The sequence below is a fragment of the Podarcis raffonei genome, chromosome 15 (assembly GCF_027172205.1).
Source record: "Podarcis raffonei isolate rPodRaf1 chromosome 15, rPodRaf1.pri, whole genome shotgun sequence".
NCBI lineage: Eukaryota > Metazoa > Chordata > Lepidosauria > Squamata > Lacertidae > Podarcis > Podarcis raffonei.
Window position 1 is genome coordinate 10,283,705 of NC_070616.1, and position 23,422 is coordinate 10,307,126.

At 45.3% G+C, this 23,422-nt stretch overlaps 1 protein-coding gene across 10 annotated transcripts in view; it reads right to left on the reverse strand.

Moving 5' to 3' along the window:
• The window catches only part of AUTS2 (activator of transcription and developmental regulator AUTS2), a 689,545-nt gene that overhangs the window by 55,261 nt on the left and 610,862 nt on the right, over nucleotides 1–23,422 (reverse strand). For all 10 annotated transcript variants that reach the window (XM_053367368.1, XM_053367370.1, XM_053367367.1 and 7 more), the window contains one exon: nucleotides 9,590–9,638. In XM_053367368.1, the coding sequence (XP_053223343.1) occupies nucleotides 9,590–9,638 (49 nt within the window). The remainder of the gene's footprint in view (nucleotides 1–9,589; nucleotides 9,639–23,422) is intronic.

Consider the following 23,422-nt stretch of genomic DNA (forward strand, 5'->3'; position numbering starts at 1 on the left):
ACCCAAGGTCCATTGGTTGTCAGATGTGATTTTTGTAAAGTTCTCCTACCCCACTATATTGCCTTCTCCAACTTTTCCCAACTTGGTGCTCTTCAGATGTTGTTTGATTTCCATTATCCCAGACCACTGGCAATGGTGCCTGGGGCTGATGAAAGCTGTAGACACCAGTTTTGAGAAGGCTACCCTAACCTGATTGACAGTGAATGTATGAATACAGAAAGCTGCTTTATACAGAGTCAAACCATTTGTCCTTACAGCTTAGTAATGTCTGCACTGGCAGAGGCTCTCCAGGATTTTAGGCTTGGGTCTCTCCCAGCCATAGCTGAGGATGCTGGGGATTGAATCTGGGATCACCTGCATCCTAGGTAGATGGTCTACCACTGGGCCATGACCCTTCCCCCATGACTCTCCAAGTCCTGGGACAGAGGTCTTTCATATCACCTGCTCCCTTTAACTGGCAACGTCACTGGTGCTACTTCCATGCAAAGTCATTTGCCCTGCCACCGAAGGGCCAGTCATCTGTGTGACACAATTAAAGCCTCTCTGACCTTCGTTCATTCACAACCCTCAAGGCACAGAAGCAAATCAAAGGAAAAGCTTCTCAAGTTACATTGAGGAAATAATCGCACTCCACCTGAGCATTGCTAACCACCGGTTATCCTTGCAAGTCCTAAGTAGCAATTTGTTTGGCTAAGGTTTTCTGGCTTTCCAGTTGACCTCTTTTTCCGACAGTGCCGTTGCCAAGGCATTTTGGACTTCAGCTACCATTCCAAGAGAATTTGGCGTTTGTGAAGCTGAGCCACAGAGCTCTCGAGTTTCTCTGGCTTCCAGGCCACACAGTTCTCAAAAGCGCAACAATCCAGGATGGTCTCTTTGATGGCAAAAAGAAGATGTCAACAAGCAAGAAGGTGGGGGGGTGGGGAGTTTGCAACAAAAACCTGTTTGAGTCCATCTGGCAATTCCTGAGTGTGTTTGGCCAAGTGGCTGGCTTCCAAAGTTGAGGAATTCGGCATGGGAAGAGGACACAGTTTAAAACACAAAGAGGGAGAATGAGAGAGCTCACAATGGATGCCCAGTCATGAAACTAGATGAAATAAACCCTTTGTGAAATGGATAGAGAGGACAGCAATTTGCTAGGTTGAGAGATCCACTGCAGTCTTTTCAGGAGAAGGCCGTGAATAAGGATTGTGGGTGCAGGGAGAGGTTCAACTAAGTTTGTAGTTAAAGGAAGTTTACCCTATTCACACATTCCAGGGTTGGAATACAGCCACCCGTCAAAATCCATACTTCTCCAAACAAGTAACGTGTTGTTGTTGTTGTTGTTTACTCATTTAGTCATGTCCAACTCTTTGTGACCCCCATGGACCAGAGCACACCAGGCACTCCTGTCTTCCACTGCCTCCCACAGTTTGCTCAAACTCATGTTAGTAGCTTCAAGTAATGTGTACAAAATTGCAAATACTAAAGTATGCATATATGAACATTCTATGTATCTATTTATAAAAAAATATTAATAGACCGTTGAAAACACATATCAATTAACCAGTGTGGCATTTTAAATCTGAAACAGAAGGTGATTGTTGAATCTCTGTTGGCAGAGCATTTCACAATATTGGGTTAATGCCACTAAAGGCTCGGTTTTTTTATATATCAAATGAACCTTACTAGCTTGGAAAGTGATCAACAATCCTCCTGCAGATGATCTTGGTGATCCCTGGCATATCCTGACCCAAAATTGTTGAGGGTTTTGTAAATCAATACAACAAGCTACTGAAGTATGAAAGGAATGTCAGAAACCAGGGCCAAAGTACTAGCATTATAACTGGGAAATCTAACACACTGAACCCCATATGCGAATGCAGCCATAGTTAGAAGTAACATGGAAGCCAAGGCTTCCATCCCATAATGCCTGCCCTTTGCCATTAAGGCCACTCTGTTCCATCAGACTCTCCTCCTATTTGCCAGTACTTTGAAACCAGTGTTAGAAATTCAGATACTGTATATATCAGGTAATCACAACATGGCACCTTAAACCTGGGTTATGGTGGCTGCAATGGAATGTCTAGGCACCCTTTTCTAACAATGACATTTATTGTTATTCGTTTCTATTATTACTTTATATTTTACAGAAAAAAATCTCAAAGCTGTTTACAACACATAGAAACATCAAATAAAACAATCCAGAATCAAACAAATTCAAAGGAATTCAAAGGAAAATATTTCACATCCTTAACATTTGGCTTTCCCATATTTATCTACTGATTTAATTTATAGAGTTGTCCAAAAGCAGAAGAACTCTTGGAAGCCAGTATGGTATAATGGCTGGAGTGGCAGACTAGGACCTGGGAGATCAGGGTTCAAATCCCCCCTCAGTAATGAAGTTCACTGGGTGACCTTGGAGTGAGTCACAGCCTCTTAACCTCCCTGACAGGGTTATTGTAGGGGTCAACTGAGGCGGGGGTGTACCATACACTTCTTGGAGAAAAAGGTGGAATAGAAAAGCAATAAATAAGCTCTTCTGCTTGCCAGCTTAAGAAAGCCGGAGGAGTCAGCAAAACGAAGTTGTCAGTCGTCAACCTGGCATCCAGAGATCTCTGCGTGGTCCCAACTAGATTCATGCAAAATACACCTGGCATCTGGCTAATTTCTAACACTGTTTGAAACCATAGCCAAAAGAGCTAGACTGTTCCCACAAGTTTGGCCTCAGCCCAAATAAGAGCCCTGCTGGATCAAATCAAAAGTCCATCTAGCCCAGCATAGCGGTGAGACAGAGGTTTCTAGCAGGCCCACAGTAGAACATGATTGCAACAATCCTCTTCTCCTATAGTCACCCCCTCCAGCAAGAAGTATTCAAACACATCCAAACCCTACAAGATCCCCCCCTTCAGCACAATGATCTCTGTCTTTCAGCTGGGATATGCATCTTGCTAACAGATGGCTGATGTACCAGGGCAGAAGGATTCATAAAGTTTACATGAACCTCCTGTAAACATAAGCCGAACATTTAGAAAGCCCTAGCGCAACCAAAACATGCTCTCAATCAAAGGGAAACTGCACCCCAGCACACAGACCGAAAACCTCACCCAGTTGAGAGCAGAGCTGTCAGTTTAAGAGACTGCTCTCCAGTTATTTATTTAAAATGCATGAGCTTTGCACTTTAACTGTCTGAAACATCGAAGGGTGTTTATTTCAGCTTCGGAGACACTGCACTTGAACTCAATTACGCCAAAGAAAGTGACACCACATGATTTGGATCAAAACCTTGAAGGATGCCCCAAGTGTCACATTTCCATGCAAAGTCTCTGGTTCAGACTAGAGGAACAAGCTACATTTTACATATTGAATTGCAGGCCCCTGATGACAGACTTCCCAGTTGGCACCATAGCCGCTAAATGTACTGAGGATAATGTTATCTACGTATTACTATTACAATATACTATATATAATATTATTACAAGGTGACCCTTAATCCAGAAGAATAACAGCTTCAGCAAATCATATTAACAACAATATAACTAGGCAAGCCATATAAAAGGCTGCAGACAATGTACAGAGATTATACACTGTAGGTGGGGATAAAAGGAAGAAATTCCCTTAAAAACAAAATCAGTGAACACACTGATCTCAGGCACTTAGTAGAAGACCTCTCTAGCTTCTCACATGCATCTAGTTGGCCACTGTGAAGAAAAGGTTGGGTTTGTTTTTGACTTAGGAAGGGGGGACACCTTGGTAAGCAAAACCCCACACCTGATTAAATTCTAAAGATATTCTGAAGAGTGCTACAGTTTAGGCTGAACAAGGGTAAGAAAACTTGCAGGTATTGGAAGGTATGTTTCAGCACAGCACAGAGACCCTTCTGCAATGTTGGAGAGATACTGCCAGTGAGTAGAGCAGGGCAACATCTGGTTTTCAACATCACCATGTACCACCAGCTAAACATCACAATACATCAAAGTATCACGATGTCTGAAATAAGGATGGCACTATATAGAGGCAAACACAATGAGCAACCACCAGGAATGGCTAACTCATGGCTCCCCAGATGTTGAAGGACAGCTCCAACTCTGATCAGCCCTAGTCACCTTGGCCACTGGCCAGGGATGATGGGAGGTGATTTATGTTGACAATTTATATACCACTTAATTATGATGGTATTTAAGCGGCATACAAGAAACTCAGTACGATGCAAACAAAAACCAGCTAAAATTGTAAGATCAGACTTCAGTTAAAATGTCTGCTGGGATAATGATTTTGAAAAGGCATTCAGTAGGTGCTAGCAGTTCATCTGGAAGGAGTTTCATAAAACTGGACATACAATACTGAATGCAGCACAGCTCCTGGTGGAAATGAGCCACGGGGGACCACTAACAGTGACTCCCTCAAAGACCAAGCAGGGATATAAGCTTGTTCCTAAGGTATCCTGCAGCTAAGTTGCTAAGGGCCCTATAAATTAATATGAGAACCTTGAAGCTGGCTGGAAAGCATAGGGATAGCCAATTTAAGCTTTTGAGCACTGGACATATGTGATAGATTAGGTATGTTTCAGTCCAACAACACCTGAAGGTTAGCCACCACTCCTGGTGTAGGCAGTTCTGAGTTAGACGGACCATTGCATTTCTTATGTTACTGTGATCTAAAGCAGAAAGAGACGCATACTTAAGCCACCAGTCAAGAAAAGAAGAAGAACAAAGACTTGTACTCTCATTAAACACCCATAGCAAATGTGATCTCTCCTGTGGCTGTTTTACTTACCTCTGGACATAAAAGCTAACTCAAAGAGGCCTTGAATTTCAAACAGAAACTGCAAGCTTCTCCGTGCAATAGGGGATAGGAGAAGAGAAAGAAAGAGAGCTGAAAACTGCAATACAAATATCTACCCCATTCAATTACCCATGGAAGGCAAGAAGAAGCACTTCTCTCCCTGGGTTTGCATCCTGACAGCTGGAATTCTAATCCTTTACAACAAAACTGTTCCCTTATGCTTTGAAAACAAGGGGGGGAGCCACTCTCTCTCCTCTTAATCTCGCTTGGTAGTAAAAATGGAGTCAGCCTGGTTTTGAAGCACCTGGATTTTCATGGATTCTTTCCTGGTCATTCATGTACCCAACAGGAATTAGCTAATGGCACAAAGATGGAAATTCTGGCGGCCGAGAAGAAAAGTCGCCATTTCGATGGAAATCAGGAGCAAAATCGTAATCTGCCATTGGCAAAGAAAGAAAGAAAGAAGCTTATTTGTGTACAGCTTCCCAAGCAAAAGGCAAAGAAAGACCTCGTGTTGACTTTAGGCTGACACAAAGGAATCCTTAATCCTTTCATGGGAACTAAATCACCCCAGCACAAACCCCCGAAAGACCCAGGAGAAACAAGTCTCCCCTGTCAATGTGAGGTTCATTCACAAACAAAGAGATGGCATGAATCAAACTAAGTAAGTAAACAAAATAAGAACCTGAGGTGGGGTGGGGGAGAGAATAAGGAGAAAGGGGGAAGAAAGGAGAAAGGGGGAAATGTACCCCCTCTCTATCCATCACTGCCTGTTCTTCATCTGAAGGAGAGCAGCGCCTTCTTCCTGGTCACTGTCTCTTCCTCCGAAATGTGGCTTCCATTTCTGTTTGACTCCTTTCTCAAGATCAGGCATCCTTGCATTCCACACACTCAAAAGAAGGCATTAGCAAAATAGAGATGCACTCACCATGTTTACTGGGGGGCATAGAGTGGGGAGATTTGACCTGTTTGAACAAATACAGCCTTCCCACCCACCCCACTTGCCATCCCCAATTTTGACCTCTTCTCAATGTAAGAAGAAGCTCATCTGTGTATGCCAAGACAAATAAATCTATTTAGCTTTCCCCCCCTCTATCTCCCCCAGCCCTCTAAAAAGGGGTAGGGAGGGGAAAATCCCTTAGTTCAGAACTTCAAAGGGATGCTAATACATGAAACAGGACCAGTGCTCCATTATGCAATTAAAAATAGATATAATTCAATATACATCAAAGTCATTTCAGAAGGAGCAGCGTAATTGCCAAGAGGATCACAGACCTAATGAGTGGGCTTGAGTATTAAGCCTTGCATCTATTCCTAAGGCTAGAGAGAGAGACTGGCCGGGGCGGGGGGGGGGGGCGGGAGTGCACACAGAATAATCCATCACAAAACACAAGCTATACATTAAAAATAAGCCAGTAAGCAGTATGAATCACGTACGAGAACAAAAAATAAAATAAATCCATCACAACTTAGTCACTCTTTAAAAATATGCCGGTAAGAAATATGGATCACATATAATAGCACCAGAAGACCAGTATCTAAATAGTAGAAAGTGACAGTGTTAAAATAAAAAGCTTTCACCCTTGCATACTCCTAACAACTAACTGATCTGTTTGCTAACCCACATTTCTTTTAGACGGGAAGCAAGACCCATCCATTCCACTGGAGTTTTACAGAGGTATGCATAGGGTTGCGATTGGAGACTTGAGACGGATAATGACTTAAATCAAGAAATAATTAGGTTTCCGTGTCAATGAAGCATTCATCTTGCCACACCCACATCCCGAAAGGTAAACTCAAAAGAACTTACGAAAACAAGATTAGGAACAACTGTAAGGCTCTCAAAAATATGTATAAGAAAGAAGATCCAACTCAACTCGACCCCACTAAAACATAAGGAGAAAATTAAGACCCAAAGGCCTGTGTAAATAAAGGTGTTGTTGCCTGGTGTCTAAAAACAGGTAGTGATGGCGCCAGGTGTGTCTTGCCGGGGAGAGCATTCCAAAAACAGGGAGCCCCCATGGAGAAGGTGTCACACACACACACCTCCCTTGGAGAGGGAATATTTAGAAAGATCTCAGCCAAGCATCCGTCCATGGTTCTCAAGCTATTCTGGAAACCAAAAGCCCTTTTCGTTTCTGTTCTGACCAAGCTTCCCCAACCAAGTTATCATGACCATCAGCAGTGCCAACCTAGTCTTGTACGTTCCACGCACCTAGCACAATCCTGCATTCCTACACCATTTGTAGAGGCAGAGGACATTTCAAGCCCAAACTGGAGATGCCAGCGCTTGAACCATCCATGCGAGGGGGGTATCGTTCCTATTTATTATTATGGTATGTATTGGGGGGGGGAGGCTATATCATAAACCGCCCTCTGTGATCTTTGGATGAAGGGCAATATAGAAATTTAATAAATAATACTAATAGTGCCAGGCTGATGCTCTACCACTGAGCTTTGCCTCTTTCCCCAATCAGAGCATCGGCAAGAACATTAGGGCTAATAAGCTGAGCTAAATTTTGCAGACCCCTCTCCTATCTCCAAGTACCTATGACTGAATAGAGGGTTTGGCCTTTTGACTTGGGGGGGCATGTGAAAGTGGGAGGGAGAGAAAGGAACCTTGGTGATGAAAAGACTGACATATGAGCCATGAGATAAGAGCGACTGCAGTTAAGACCATGTGCTCTGTTGCACAGAAATGTTTACAAATCACCTCAGAAGCAAGTGGTGTATGTGTTGAAAAAGCCCAAATAGCTCATGGTCACAAATTACAGAATGTTATCCTGGTGTTCATGCGCAGACTGGTGTAGAGTCTTACTGTCTTACTGCATATATATATAAGACTCTACACCAGTCTGCACATGAACACCAGAATGTTTTTAACTGCAATCCCCATCACCCCCAAATATAAAGATAAGAAATATCTGTGGTTGTGTTATGGTTTTCAAGGTCTGTGATAGCTGAAGGGTTATAATTACATTTTTCAACACTCACACACACACACACCAATAACCCAAAGTACATTTTTGTACCATTTTGCAAAGTAATGACATTTTGCTTAAAATTTATGGACAAAGTCCTTCAACACAAGAGCAATGAAAGCCCAGGGTTTTCTTCAAGCAGATCTTGCAACTGCGCAAATTCCCCATCAGACACCCCAATAATAATAATAACAATAACAATAACAATAATAATAATAATGTCAAATGAGCACAACACATGCATTGCTCCTTGTTTACATCCTGTATCGGTGGCAGTTTCTCTGTAGGAGTGACTAGTTCTTATCTACTATACAATGATCATTCATTTATGCTTCTGCCCTAGTTCAGTAACTAACAGGTTCAAACCCAAGAGCAGTTTAGGGGTATCTGAGAGGATGATATGATGAAGCATGACCTGCCCAAAGTTAAAGGTGAAGAAGAGGAACTTCTGGCCAAAAAAAATAAGGTGTTTCCGCATGGCTTCAGCAGTTTTAAGTATATAAACTAAGCTTATTCTGCCCTTAAATAAATTGTGCATTTGCTGTTCCTGGCATTGCCTGTATAGGCATCTCAAGGTATGAATCCACTTTCTACTGAGACAGGTCACTGGTTCACCTAGAGTAGATTATGGGCATCTTGTCTGCTTCGACTGCCCACAGCTCTCCTGTGTTTTGTTTCATGTGGAAGGGCCCTTCCCATCACCTGAACCTTTTAAACTGGAGCTACTAGGGATCAAGCAAAGCATTCCACCATTAAGATGCAGCCCCACCTCTACAAAGGCTGTCAGGCTTTTTCAGGATACAATACTCTGGGAAAGAATGCCCTCTCTATGCTACTTCGTTGGCTCAACAAAATCCACGAGAGATGAGAAAACCAGAGGTTAAAAGGAGTCTCACCACATGAATTAACCAACTTACCAGCCTCCATACTATCATAATCAAAAACCAGAACACTGCATGCAAAATTCCGACCCCACAAAGCACCACTGCAATGCTTGCTATGATCTCCATTATAAAAACAAACATTTGGAAGGCATTAATGGAACAATGCATTTGTTAAACCTGTGTTTCTGCCTGCCTCTTATTGATTGATCCCACCAGACAAAGCTGAAGGTAACAACTGCTGCCACACACATTCCAGATATCACGTAACAGTAACTGCCTGCCCTACAAACTGGCTATTCATAATTCTGTATCCATCACACAAGCTGATCAAGAGGCAAAGCATATTTAAACATTCCCCAAATCGACACGTTATTGAAATGAGCTCAAAACTGAAGCCTTTTTAATGCTGTTTTTTAATATATTATGAATTCATGCCTGGCCATCCAGATATACTTTATGAAAGGTTTTAAGCACACCATACATTAAAAGCACTATGATACCGACTTTAACAGTCACAGCTGGGAACTGTAGTTTCTTAAGGGTGCTGAGTTTCTAGGAGACCCCCTATTTCTCTCACAGAACTACAATTCCCAGAGTGGTTTAGCAATCCCTCTTCCCAGGGAACTCTGGGAATTGCAGCTCTATGGGGGGAATTAGGGGCCTCCTAATAATGCTACAGCTTCCATGATGCCTTTTTTGGGGGGAGCCATGACTGCTATAGTGGCACCATCATGTTTAAAATATATGTGTGGTGCTGGTGTGCTGTGTAGATTTTTAACGTTTTGTAAAAAAATGCTTTTTTTAGCAGAATAGCTCAAAAATACCCAACAGCTGGGAGAGTCTCAGGAAATACTGGAGATTCTGAGCACAAAACCTTTGGTTTAATTTGTGACTGCACATACAAAGATGTGATGCAGCAAGCAGGCAGGCCTGGAATCAGATCTGGGAAGATTATACTCTTACCTTTGTTTGCAACAGTGTTGAACAACTTTTCAGAACAGGAGTCAGAGACCTAAAAAAACAATTGAAAAGAAATACACATTAGATTGTTAAGTCAAGTATATACCAACATGAAGGCAGTGTAGGGGAGAGATATTTATTGTTTTACACTTCAAGGGCACAAAAAAGAGATTTTAAGTCACAGACAGAAACATAGCTGTCAACGTTTCCCTTTTTTAATGGAAATTCCCTTATTCCGAATAGGATTCCTCGCAAGAAAAGGGAAAAATTAACAGCTATGGACAGAAATAAATTTTGGTGGAGGAGAGTGAAATATGGATCTCAAACCCTAAATGCCCAGAAGATGGTGCTATTGGGCCATGTCTTAATTACTACAGTAGATCTGCCAGTGTTTTCTGGGGTTTAGGGAGAGAACGCTGAATATTTCTGCGGGTCTGTTTTTAATTGTTGCATATTCAAAGCAGCAGCAACATGCACGCACGCACAAATATATATATTGTGTGTGTGTGTGTGTTTTCTCAATACAATACGAACTCTAAGCAATTACAAACCACATTGCAATCCGAGAGAGATATGGCAATAAACATTTGTATCCCGTTCTATCCAAGCAGACCTGAGAAGGCACACAGGAAGCTATCCATCTGGAGGCACACCCTCTGAAGTAGGTTAGACAGAGGCATGTTTAGCCTGCTCACAACTGAGCGCAGATTTAAATTTCCACACCGATGATAATCTGATGTCACAAACAACCACAACAGGTCCTCCATACAAACTCCTTGACTTCCTTTAAAACATCTTAGACCAAGGTTAGGAAAGCAGTGGCTTTCCCATCTCTGCCTTAGTACCTGCTCATTAACCAAACTTGGAACATTTCAGAACGTCTGCGCATCACATCGCTGTGCGCACCCATCACTGCTGTGGGATGTTTTATCAGACCAAGCCGCAAACAGTTGCCACCATTTCAATAACGCATTAATCTTGGTCAAAATAAGCAGGATGAAAAACCACTTTTCTCAGTTGCATTGATAACTACTATTATAACAATAAAAATACTATTGCGTGTGTTTCTTAGTCATGATGCCAAATTTGAAATAAAAATACGAATGGTTTTAATCAGCCATTCTGGAGCTTTGTTTACAAGAGAGCTCATTTGCTGTTCGACATTATACAAGCAGACTAGAAGCCACCTGAACACTAATCTCACCTCTTAAATCTCTCTAAAGACTTCCTGAAAAGCAACCCCCTCCCATAATAAAAAGAGAAAAGCAGTCTCCATTGAGCAAATCTATGCAAATTGATACGCAAACGCACATGTTTTAGGATATTTTGCCAAACAACAGGCATCCAGCTAATTTGTTAGCACAGTCTTCCTCAACCTGGTGCTCAGTAAATGTTTTGACTATAATTCCCAGCAGCTTCAGCCACGACCAGCATCGCTGACCATCAGCCATGTTGCTTGGGACTGGCAAGAGTTGGAATCCAGACTGCACATTGACTAGCCCTGTCATAGTGCAATCCTATGCATGTGAGTCCCGCTCTCTTCAGTAGAATAAGCGTACACACCAAATGGCAGGCTCCCACGGTTGTAGCCACAGGAATATAATCTCTCTTTCTAACCGGTCTTGTAATTCACAATTGCCTTCTCATTTGAACCCTCTTCTTTCACTCATGGAACACGTTTACTAATGCAAAATTTGTCAGGTAGTAGTATATTGTGGGGCTCAGATTTAACGGCTTCTGCGGCCGCTAGATTACGTTCCAAAGCCTAAGAGATTCACAAGCATAGCTGCAGTCAAGATCCACCATCTATATGCTCACAGGAAATTGCTTTCATGAGTGGGAAAAGATGCCATTCCAGCCATTAAGATTTCCTGCTAGCAATTAGTGTGAGAGAAAGAGAAAGCTTTGTGCATGTGAAAAACAAATTAAGAACTCGACAAAAGCCAGCTATTTGTGCTCTATGCGTCGGCAAACAATGGATAAATGGTAAGTTAAATTGAACGTTAATATGTAGCGTATGAAGAAATTAAAGCCACACTCATACATTTGTGAACATCAGGGATACTAACTACTTGCTTCTACAGCTGACCCTACACATGTTAACTTATAGGTAAGTTCTAACAGGGATTACACTGAAATAAATTTACACAAAACTGCATCCTTTATCATTGAAAAGCCGACCGAAAAGACCAAAAATGTTTTTATTTACTGGTAATTCTTCATTTGGTGTCTTGTTGTTTTTAAGGCTTTAGTCTCAGTATTCTGAAGTGATTTCAGCAGATTAGGACACAGCAATACAAAATACATTCCAACCCCCATTACAAATGTTGGGTGTATTACCTGCAGACAGATTCATCCTGCAGAACAGCCAAGCAAATCAACCAGAGAGAAGTTTGCCTTCAAGAGCAGAGGAGTCACCCAGTTTCACCCAATTTGAGAGGTTCCTCATTGCTTTCCTAACCTTGCCATTCAACCGGATCTGCAACGCAGAAGAATAGCTTTCCACACTGGCTTCACCCGCTGCCATGCGTTCGAATCCAGCTCTCCCCCAGAGATCCAAAGCAATGCTTTGAGTGCATGTTGTGTGCTCATTCCTCCCCTATTTAATTTGCAACTTTCAATAGTTTAAAGGAAGGTTTATTATCGTAACTGCTATGTTACAGTATTTTGATACTTTGGATGCACAAGGTAACTTGTATTTAACACATCCACCCTACTTCGGCGGGTGGGGGGGGCGGGTAGAGAGTTCCCTCATGTTTGCGATGACAGCAAATAATTAAGAAAAACACCTTATATCTATGGAAGACTCCTGCAGTCTCTGGCAGAAACCCTTTCTCAATACCGCTGCTGAGGTTGCTCGGGGTATTTGCAAATCACAACACAACACAAAACAGATATTCCGTCCAACATTGCGCTCAGAGTCATATCGACTTTTAGTAGCATGCTCCCCAACACCATTTAAGAAATAAATTATTGAGGGGAAAGAACACCTGAAAGGAAAGAGGACACATGCTTTGAACTTTTGTTTGGACTATTTAGGGGGTGGGGGACAGGAGGCATTTGGGAACTCCTTTACAAATCCGATTTCCTCCTTTAGTCAAATTGCAGAGTGCAAACCCCTGTCCTTTTATTCTGAATGATTTCCTATTTTCTTCAGCAAAGAGAAGCTGGAGAAGCCAAGATAAGAAGGTGTCAAATGGGTTCCACTCTCAAATGAACTCAAGTTTTTTTATATACAAAAATAAATAAATAAATAAATAAATAGGGAGAGGCATGGGGGATGATGGGCAGGAAATCAATTTATTAGCAGCAGCAGGAGGAAATTTACTCTCTCCGGGAGAGGAACAGGCAATGGGATCTGCAAAGTTCCATTTATCAAAGGCCATTTTTTTCCAGATGGGAAATTATAATTCTGACACGGGTAGGATAAACGGGGCCTCTTTTGCAAGGTGGCAGGAGGGGGACGGGACCCTTTCATTTCATTTCTTCTCAAGGCCTTCTTTCAAAAGGCGATGGAAAACGCGTGCCCTGCCTTGTTTGCCATTGGGGAGCCAAGTGTGTTCGGATGCGCTAACGCCAAGTTCAAGGTACATTTTGACAAGCAAGTCTCTCGACAGATAGAGATAAGGAACGTAAGACTCTGCCTCATCCTAAGTCAGAGCATTTGCTCCATCTGGCTCAGTGCTGCTTACACAGACTGGCAGCAGCTCTCCAGGATTTCAGACAGGGAGTCTCTCTCCCAATCCTACCTGGGGATTGAACCAGGACTTCCTTCATGTGGGGCAGATGCTCTACCCCCAAGCTATGGCCCTTGCTCCCCCAGCAGTGCCTTCAATCCAATCCTGCTTTTGACAAAAGCATCATCAGCTCTTCTGGCTACAGACATTGTGCGGACAAAGATGAGTTTGGGGAGGGAGCCACCATCTCCCTCCCTCCCTCCCTCCCTCTTTCATTTTCTCCTTGCCTTTAAGGTTAAACCTTTTAGCTCCCAAGCACCCCCCTCCTTCATTCCCCTTGGACTCCAAACGTTAAAAGTCAGCAAACCTCCAGGCTAAGGAAAATCAGTTCCTCCTCTCTTCCATCAAGGAATTTATTGCCATACAGGGGGATGTATTACTCAAAAAATATTTCCTGTCCAGACAGAAAAGGGGTTGGCGCTTTGCTTTCTTGGCATGAGCCAAGGCCAGGCACTTGCAAAAACATCAGCTCTGACATGAAAGGCTTTTTGAAAGCGGGATCCAGCCACCGCAAGCCACCTCCCGCCTAAAGGGGGGGGGGGAGAGAGAGAATCCTCCAAGCCATAATTAGGGGCCGAGAGACTGCTTTGCATCAAGGAAAGCCTGCCCTCGCAGAACAGAGACTCTGCACGCTGCAACCTATTAGCTGAGTGCGCAGAGATCCTCTTCCCCTGCTCTCGGCCCATGAGCACAAAACTGGGAGGGGGGGAGCAACACCCAGATGCTTTTCCATTCATCCTCCCAACCCAGGGATCTATTTTTTTCACAATCCTAACCTTCATCCCAGAGAGCAAGAAAGCAGCCTCTCCGTTCCTCAGACACCCCGTTCTTCCGACACCACACAGATGGAGGCAAAGAAGACAATGGAAGTTCTGGTTGTTTTTAGAGACCTGAAAGCAGGCATACGACATGTTCTGTGGACATATATCTGGTCCAAGAGACCCACAGCAGGTCAGGAGATATATGTATATATATATATCTCACTGCAAGACCGCTGCAAGGACGCCAACCTATTGAGGGTGATGGTACTTTACCATACCATAATCCAGTCTCTGGCGAGAGAAAATGACCCATCCACACAGCCTACTGGGAGACCTTGGGTCAGCCGGTACCTCTTTTTCAACCTAACCTACCTCACAGGGGTATTGTGAGGACTAGGAAGGGAGCAACAGTAAGTGTGTGTTTTGTGTCTCCCCCTGGATTTCTTGGAGGTAAAGCAAGATAAAAGGAGTAAGTAGCAGCAGCAGCAGCAGCAGCAGCAGCAACAAGAACCCCTTTTTCGCTGTGCCAGAGGATAGCCGCTGTGTTTATCTACATCGGAAGACCCAGACAGCAGGGGGATTGGCCAGGCATGGTCTGAAAAACAGACAATAAGGCAACTTGGCTGAAATCAAAGCAGGTCTGAGGAACGGCAAGATAGAAAAGCCATGAATTTTGAAAAGAGGTGCCCAAACCAGGCAGGAAAGCCTGCAGTGAGATCACCCCATAACAAAGTAGTGTGCTTGACAGGCTACGTGGAGATGCAAGAGAAATACTATTTTGGGTGGGAGTGCAACAGCGCTTTATTTATTTATTTATTGCTATGTACCTTCCATAGGCAAGCACCAGTGAAAAGGAAAGAAGGGGGACCACTTTGGAGTTAATTCCTTATGCACAACACCAGCCTAGCCTCAATCAGGATGTAACAGCAGCAATATGGTATCATAATGAGGATATGCATGCCATATACACTGAGGGTGGGGACAGTTCACCCAAAGGAAACCACCACCAAGCCCATCAGGTAGAGAGAGAGAGAGAGATTTGCGGATGTCAAACTCATTCGGTCTCCGAAACCTTCCCAATCCAGGTTCCACGCTCATGCATAACAGGACAGAGAAAGAAATTAAGTTTCTCCCTTCAATTATTTTAAAAGCCAGTAAGCCAGGACATGGAAACTGTTCGCTCATCTATTCAACAAGAGCCCTCCAGATACTGGAACACTGTTCCCAAACAGACTTTGGGACGTTGTTGTTTTCCCAACGAAAGAGGACACCCTCTTCTGCACTGATGGATTGGATTGGCTTTGTTTTCTTTTAGATGAGGAAGGGACAGAGGTGATATGACAGGCTTGTGGCTGTGGGACAAACCTGCCCAGCCCTCTCCACCACCACGAATATTTTTCTTGAGGGTGGTGGGCAAAAAGGCACATCCCCCATCCTTTCAACTTGCGCCATTTCAGCGTGGACTGCAAGCTAGCCACAAGGAATTCTGATTCCAAGAAGAAAACAGGGGAGAGAAGCACAGCAACCACAGCCTCCGCAAGACCATGGTTTGTGGCAGGTCTGGGGGGCAACTTTCAATGCACGAAGCCGCTACCCCCATACACACACACACACACACACATTGTACTAAACCAAGTAAGCCTCCCTCTCACCAGACACAAACGGTGCGTTAAAGAAAGCAAAGGTACAATCCACACAGATACACAGAAACGCACCACACCTAGCGGGTCGTTCAAATTTTGCCCCGAGCGCAATTGGATGAGGCCATTTACCTGATCGCGCAAAGGGTTAACCCCAATTGACAGCCCCCAAGTTCATGGTGTTTTGTTTTGTTTTTTAGAGGGGCGTGGTGGAGATTGATTCTCCGACAAACTCGGATCCGTCTGCTCTGAAGAAACGCTTATTCCCAAAAGAAAAACCAAACTATTCCATCCAAGAGCGAGCCTTTCCTTGTTGTAGGTCTTCCAGAGTGCACGGCCATTCCGGGAGGAAGAGTTGTTGCGACGGAGTGGCTTTGTGGGTTGGGGTGGGGGGCGTAATCGCCGGTCTTTCGATGGTTAGGGAGGAAGAAGAAGCCGCCGAAGGGCTAAAGCGGCTAAGGAAGAGGAGGGGCTGGGGTGGAAATCAGGGGCCGTGCTGGGAGATTCCAGCCGGCAGAAGAAAGGGAAGCATGTGCGCCCAGGGCGCAAAGAACCCCTTTTGGCACCGCGCGGTTTGGAGAGGCTCCGGGCGCCCAAAGACGGCGGCGTCGACTGTTCCCGTGTGGTTGCCTCTCCTCCTCCAGAAGGGAAGAGAAAAGGAGCTCGCAGATCCACCGCCTCTTGTTCGCGCACACAAAGCGCCTCTCCAAGCTGCCCCCCTCCCCGCTTCAAGTGAATTCCATGGGCACCGAGGCGCGCCGGCAGCGGAGCGATCCCATAATCCAGAAAGTCCAAAAGCGTGGCCCAAAGCGAAGGCGCCCCCCTCCCCGGACGGCCCGGGGCTCCGGAGCAGAAGCCGCCGAGGAAAAAGCAGCGCCTGTCCGCCGGCTGCCGCGCGCCCGCTCCCTCCGACGGCTCCGCAATCTGGCACGGCTGCTTTCCCACCGCCAGCCAGCAGCGCCGCCTCGCCCGCCCGCTCCGCCCCGGCGCAGGCTCCGCCTCCCGCTTCCCCGCCTCCGCCGCTTGGCTGCGCCGCGCGCCTCCCCAGTCCGGCTGCAGCCCGGAGTTTCGTTGGAAACAGCTCCCGGCGGGATAACTGTAAGGCAGCTGGCGCCCGCGTGGCAGAAAATCTCCCCGCGCGCGACGAATCCCTGAAAATAATTTAGCAGAAGGGCGCCCCCAAGCCGGAGAAGTGGGTTGAGGAAGTGAAGTAATACACCCAAAGTGTCTTTTGAGTCAAAAAGCACCTAAGGCCACGTAGATCATAGAATTGGAAGGGACCCTGAGGGTCATCTAGTCCAGCCCACTGCAAAGCAGGAAGATGCAGCTGTCACAAACGGGGGGTCAAACCAGCATCCATGGCATTATCAGCACCATGCTCTGCCCAACTGAGCACTCCAGGCTGTCAGATCTACACTTTACATTTAAAGCACTACAATACCATGTGAACACTCTGGGTTTCTCCGCCACCCAACACACCAATGAATCCTGGGAACTAGAGTTTTCTATGGGTGCCATAGCAGCCAATTCCTAGGGGCTGAGGTCCCTTTGCTCCCCCCCATAAAATAATTGAGGGGCTGCCCTCCCCCAAGTTGATGGGCATTGTCATTCAAATAGTGTGGGTATGCCCCAACATGTGATCAGTTATGCGGCGCATGGTTTACCTCTCCCCACTCCATATTTTATTCAAGTTGACACTAACACTATTTTAGGATGCATCACCAGAAGTACGTATAGTGTCCAGATCAAAGGAAGTAATAGGATCACTCTATTCTGCCTTGGGCAGACCACACTTTGAATACTGTGTCCAATTCTGGGCACCACAATTTAAGAAGGACGTTGACAAGCTGGAACATGTACAGAGGAGAGCGACCAAGATGATCAAGGGCCTGGAAACCAAGCCTTGAAGGAGCTGGGCATGTTTAGCCTGGAAAAGAGGGGACTGAGAGGAGATACGATAGCCATCTTCAAATATCTTAAGGGCTGTCACATGGAAGAGGGAGCATGCTTGTTTTCTCCTGCTCTGGAGGGTAGGACTTGAACCAATGGCTTCAAGTTACAAGAAAGGAGATTCCAACTAAACATACGGAAAAACTTTTTGACAGTAAAAACTGTTTGACTGGAACAGACTCCCACGGGAGGGTGTTGGACTCCCCTCCATGGGAGATTTTTAAGCAGAGGTTGGATGGCCATCTGTCATGGATGCTTTGGCTGAGATTCCTGCATTGCAGGGGGTTGGACTAGATGACCCTTGGGGTACCTTCCAGCTCTAAGATTCTATGATTCAATGACACCCCTGATGGGTGCTGAGAGCCCTTACAAGGTAAAGGGACGTCTGCCCGTTAGGTCCAATCGTGGACAACTCTGGGGTTGCGGTGCTCATCTCGCTTTACTGGCCAAGGGAGCCAGCATACAGCTTCCGGGTCATGTGGCCAGCATGACTAAGCTGCTTCTGGCATACCAGAGAAGTGCACAGAAGTGCTGTTTACGTTCCCGCTGGAGTGGTACCTATTTATCTACTTGCACTTTGTTCTTTTGAACTGCTAGGTTGGCAGGAGCAGGGACCGAGCAACGGGGCCGTCGTGGGGATTCGAACCGCCAACCTTCTGATCTGCAAGCCCTAGGCTCTGTGGTTTAACCCACAGCGCCACCCGCATCCCTTAGGAGAGAGAGCCCTTAGGAGGCCCCTATTCCCTTCACAGAGCTGCAATTCCCTGAGTTCCCTGGGAAGAGGGTTTTGTCATTAAACCACTCTGACAACTGTCACTCTGTGAGGCGAATGGAATCTCCTAAGAACTCTCAGTACCCTTAGCAAACTACAGTTCCCAAGATTCTTTGAGGGAAGCCATGACATGACTCTTTAGTGGTATGATACTGCTTTAAATGTATAGTGCAGTTATTTATTTAACAAAATTTTTATACTGCTTGAGTGTAGTAAAACCTGGTTTACAATAAAAAATAACCAATAAAAATAGTTTAAAGCAATTAAATATATTTAAAGTTAAATTAAATTGCCGGTAAAATAACCAATAAAAATAGTTTAAAGCAATTAAACATATTTAAAGTTAAATTAAATTGCCGGTAAAAATGAATAAATAAATGCAGCCACATCTACATCTGTGGATAGGCTTGCCTAAGCAAGTATGCTTCAAGCAGGCACTGAAAAGAGTGCAGGGGAAGTGTTTGCCTGGTGTCAATAGGCAGGGAGTTCTAAAGTGTAAGGTAAAGGTAAAGGGGCCCCTGACCATTAGGTCCAATCGTGGCCGACTCTGGGGTTGCGCCGCTCATCTCGCTTTACTGGCCGAGGGAGCCGGCGTACAGCTTCCGGGTCATGTGGCCAGCATGGCAAAGCCGCTACTGGCAAACCAGAGCAGTGCACGGAAATGCCATTTACCTTCCTGCCGGAGCGGTACCTATTTATCTACTTGCACTTTGAAGTGCTTTCGAACTGCTAGGTTGGCAGGAGCAGGGACCGAGCAACGGGAGCTCACCCAGTTGCAGGGATTCGAACTGCTGACCTTCCAATCAGCAAGCCCTAGGCTCAGTGGTTTAACCCACTGCGCCACCCGCGTCCCTCCAAAGTGTAGGTGCTGCCAAAAAGAAACTGATTTCTTACAACTGAAATAGTCGAGTGGGCACATACAGGGTAAGGCAAACCTGTGAGTAAACTTTAATAAATTCTAAATTACTTTATTAAATTTAAGAGTCGTGGGCTCGCCTTGCTGGAGATCTGCCCCAGAATTCGGACAACCACATTCAAACACCACTGCTGGAGGCAATATGCCTCTGAGTACCAATTGCCGGCAACTTCAGGTGGGGAGGGTGCTGTTGCACCCATGTTCTGCTTGTGGCTTCTGGTTGGCCTCTGTGAAAACAGGATGCTGCATTGGCAAGGCTTATCTGGCGCTCTTATAGGTTGGGGGTGTTTTTGCTCTCAATTTCCTGCCTTGAGCCCCCAACCTCCAACCACCAATGTCTCACAAGACTTGTTCCAATTCTACATTTAAAACTGTTTTAGTTTGGCTGGGGCGTGCGCCCTGCAAAGAATCAGATTGTTTTGACTCCTTAAGAAAACCGAACCCCGAACCCCCTAACAGGGTCTACATTATGCGGCCGTGCAAACTTTAATTGTTCCCATCTTTCTCATGAAAGCATTGTTTTAGGAAATGTATCAGAGTGCAGATGGGAGACCTACTTTGTGTTTCACCACCGAACAAGAGCTTAATGTTTGCATTACACGGGAAATGGTACTGCTTTGCAGTGGATAATAGATCCTCTTTGTGCTTCACATCTACACCACATATTTGAAACAGGTTTAAGAAACATGGCTTCCCCAAAACAATCATGGGAAATGTTATGTGCTGGGAATTTAAAATTGGTGTGGGATGATGAACTACAGCTCCCAGGGGGAGAGATCCTGTGTTTCCTGACAAGGACAGGAAAAGGTATTTTAAGGTATGGGGTGACCTAGGGCTGTACAACTGCTTTGCCTGATTCCCAGGGTGAGGGGGGCATATTTGGAAAGAAGCAGAGGCCATTTGAGATGAGGCTAGGTGAGGTGAAGCAATCTGAAGCTCTTCAAATATTTTTTTTAAAAAACACCCAATTTCCACAGGGATTAAAAATATCCCCAATCACAGCTTGCCACATAAATGTTGAGAACTGAATTTAAACCAATGACCCAACAGTGAAACCCCCTGTGATGCAGAATATGCAGCTGTCCTACACAGGGATTGAACTTGCAACCTTGGCATTATCAGCACCTTGCTCTAACCAACTGAGCTATGTATTGAGGGCCCTCCTGCTTATTCTGCTAAATGGGACCCTGGGATCTGGCTCCAGAAGCCTTCCTGCAGGTCACCACTGCCTAAACCAATGTAGTCCTGTGCACAGCCTCCTCCCCTACAGGACCCAGGAAACACCCAACCCATCTAGGATCTAGCCTGGATCTGGTCCCAAATCAGTTTTAGGGATAGGGCTTATGTTTAATTAGTTTTAAACCCAAGTTCAACAATGGCCAGGAGGGGAAGGGGGACAGGCAATGTTGCAAACTCAAGCCCAACGCAGAAGGGTTCAGTCCTGCTTCACACACTTGCAAAGGAGCAGTCCTCTGGATTGAGCCCTCTGCTTAGCAGATTAGTGAGCAGAGGGCTCGATCCTGCTGGGTGCTGCTCACCCAGCATACTGTCTGCATCATACACACCGGCAAGACAGCTTTCCCATGCAACACTCATTGCCTCATAGCCCTGGATTGCTCCAGGCAGCCCAACCTAGAGGTGTCTCAACCCAAATGGGCCCGATTGACCCAACTGGAAGTAATTGTTACTACCTGAAAGAGTGTTATGTGGCAAAGCAGAGTTTATTCATGTCTGGGGACCCCCAAACTCCAGTTCTATCATAAACCAGTGCTCTGAATGTCTGGAAGGAAAACTTATGGTCCTCAAGACCAGTAACTCCCTTATGGAATACCCATAAATGATGGCCGTCTTTGGTCCAGGATTTGATGTTTTGAATCTGTGTGCGGAATACACAGAGATCTGTATATACTGGAGCTGGCTGTCTCCTTTTTGTGTGTGTGTGTCTCTCATTTTGACAAATACTCCTCTCTCTTTCTCTTTCTATCTCTCTCCCCCCCTCCCACCTCCCCTACCCCCGTCTTTCCTAGGGGGCTGTGACTGACAGATTAATATATGTCTAGCTACGTGTCTTCAAAATCAAAAGGAAGGTGCTGTCAGAATTGCTTGTCAGAAAACGAGATTAGGTGCACTCGTCATTTCAGAGATAAGGTTGCATTTAATGAGCACAAAAAGGCTGCTTGTGGGGGAAAGAAAAGGCAGTGGGTAGGGGGTGGGGTGGGAAGAAGAGTGAGCCCCCCCCCCGTGTCAGCTGAGTGCTTTTTTGTATGTGGTTTGATACTACAGCACCCTGTCAAGGCCGTGATAATGGCTTTGGGGCCTCTTGCACCTCTTCAGCATCAAAAGGGACGGTGGAGTGGTACCCTGGCTTTTAAACTCTTCTCGGGTGTCTCCTTAAGGGGAGAAGGAAAGGTGAGGCGTGAGAAAGGGAGGCAAAACAGATGTATATATTTTAAAGGAAGGAGCCTGAAAACATCAACAACCGCGTGGTTAAATGGATCGCTGCTCTTCCCCACATAGATATATATCACAGTGGGGGTTCTGTGAAATATGGAACTTGTCTAACAAGTGAAGGGTAACTAATGAGAAACAGAGCACGATCCCATTGAAACCAATTGTGTTTTGTTGTGGAAAATATTTATCAAGTGCTCATTTCCTTCAAGCCCCCATGCTGCGATTTGCTGGTTATCTAACAGAGCCGTAATCAGAGCTCCGTTTGATGTGGTGTTCTGCATCCCTTCCCTTGCCCAGCTCTGTTGCTGTTTTGCTGTTGGGATGTTACTGTTAAAACTCCGCCCCTGAATAGTTCCTCACCCTCCCACCTTCCACAAGGTGAGGGTTCATATTTAAAGAAGGAGCATGTTTCTCCTGTCTGTTCCTTTGTAGGTCTGTGGGCTTACTCTGCTCCAAGTTGCACACCTTCCTCTTTAGCTCAAGAGGATTTCTAAAATCCATTTAGGGATTTCTGGAGCATTTTTCAGCAGCTGACAGCTTTATATATTTCATAAAATGTATATTCCGCTTGAGATTGTTAGAATGGAAAGCCTCAAAATGGTATACAAAACCAGCTTTCAGTTCTTTCTGTTTATTTCCATGGCAAATACGCTTCTGCATATTGTTGAAATGCTGCAAAGCGGAATCTTATATGGCTCTGCACCCCCACCCCTAAATCTGACTGAGGGCCTGATCTGGTGGTGAGCAGACGGTTCAGCCCTGCTGGGATCTGCTTCATCTGTGCATTCCCTCAGGGTTCCCAAGACTCACCACCTGATAAGTGGGATGTTAAATCCTGCTCAGTTTGGCTGTGTGTTCCTGTTCTCCTGCCAGCAACAGGTGCCCATAGTCAAAGTGTGGGGCTTTTTGAAAGCCCTTTTTCAACCAGCCCCAGGCTGCCCTTTGAAAAGGCTGTTGTGTGCCTCTTCTTGGTATGAAAACCAGGCCTTATGAGGAATGGTTGAGGGAGTTACCGGTAGGGATGTTTAGCCTGGAAAAGAGGAGACTGAGAGGAGATAGGATAGCCACCTTCAAATATCTCAAGGGCTATCACATGGAAGATGGAACAAGCCTTTTTAACCTGCTCCGGAGAGTAGGACCCAAACCAATGGCTTCAAGTTACAAGAAAGGAGATTCTGACTCAGGAAGAACTTTCTGACCATAAGAGCTGTTTGACAGTGGAACCTCAGGAGGTTGTGGACTCTCCTCCCTGGGAGGTTTTTAAGCAGAGGTTGGACGCCCATCTGTCATGGATGCTTTAGCTGAGATTCCTGCATTGCAGAGGGTTGGACTCGATGACCCTCAATGTCCATTCCAACTCTACATTTTTATTATTCTATTTTCCTACTTGCTGCCTGAGGCCCTGCCTTCTAACAGCCCTGGATCACTCTGGTGCATTATGTAGGCAAACTAAGGCCCGGGGGCCGGATCCAGCCCAATCACCTTCTCAATCTGGCCTGCGGACAGTCTAGGAATCAGCGTGTTTTTACATGAGTAGAATGTGTCCTTTTATTTAAAATGCATCTCTGGGTTATTTGTGGGGCATAGAAATTCATGTATTCCCCCCCAA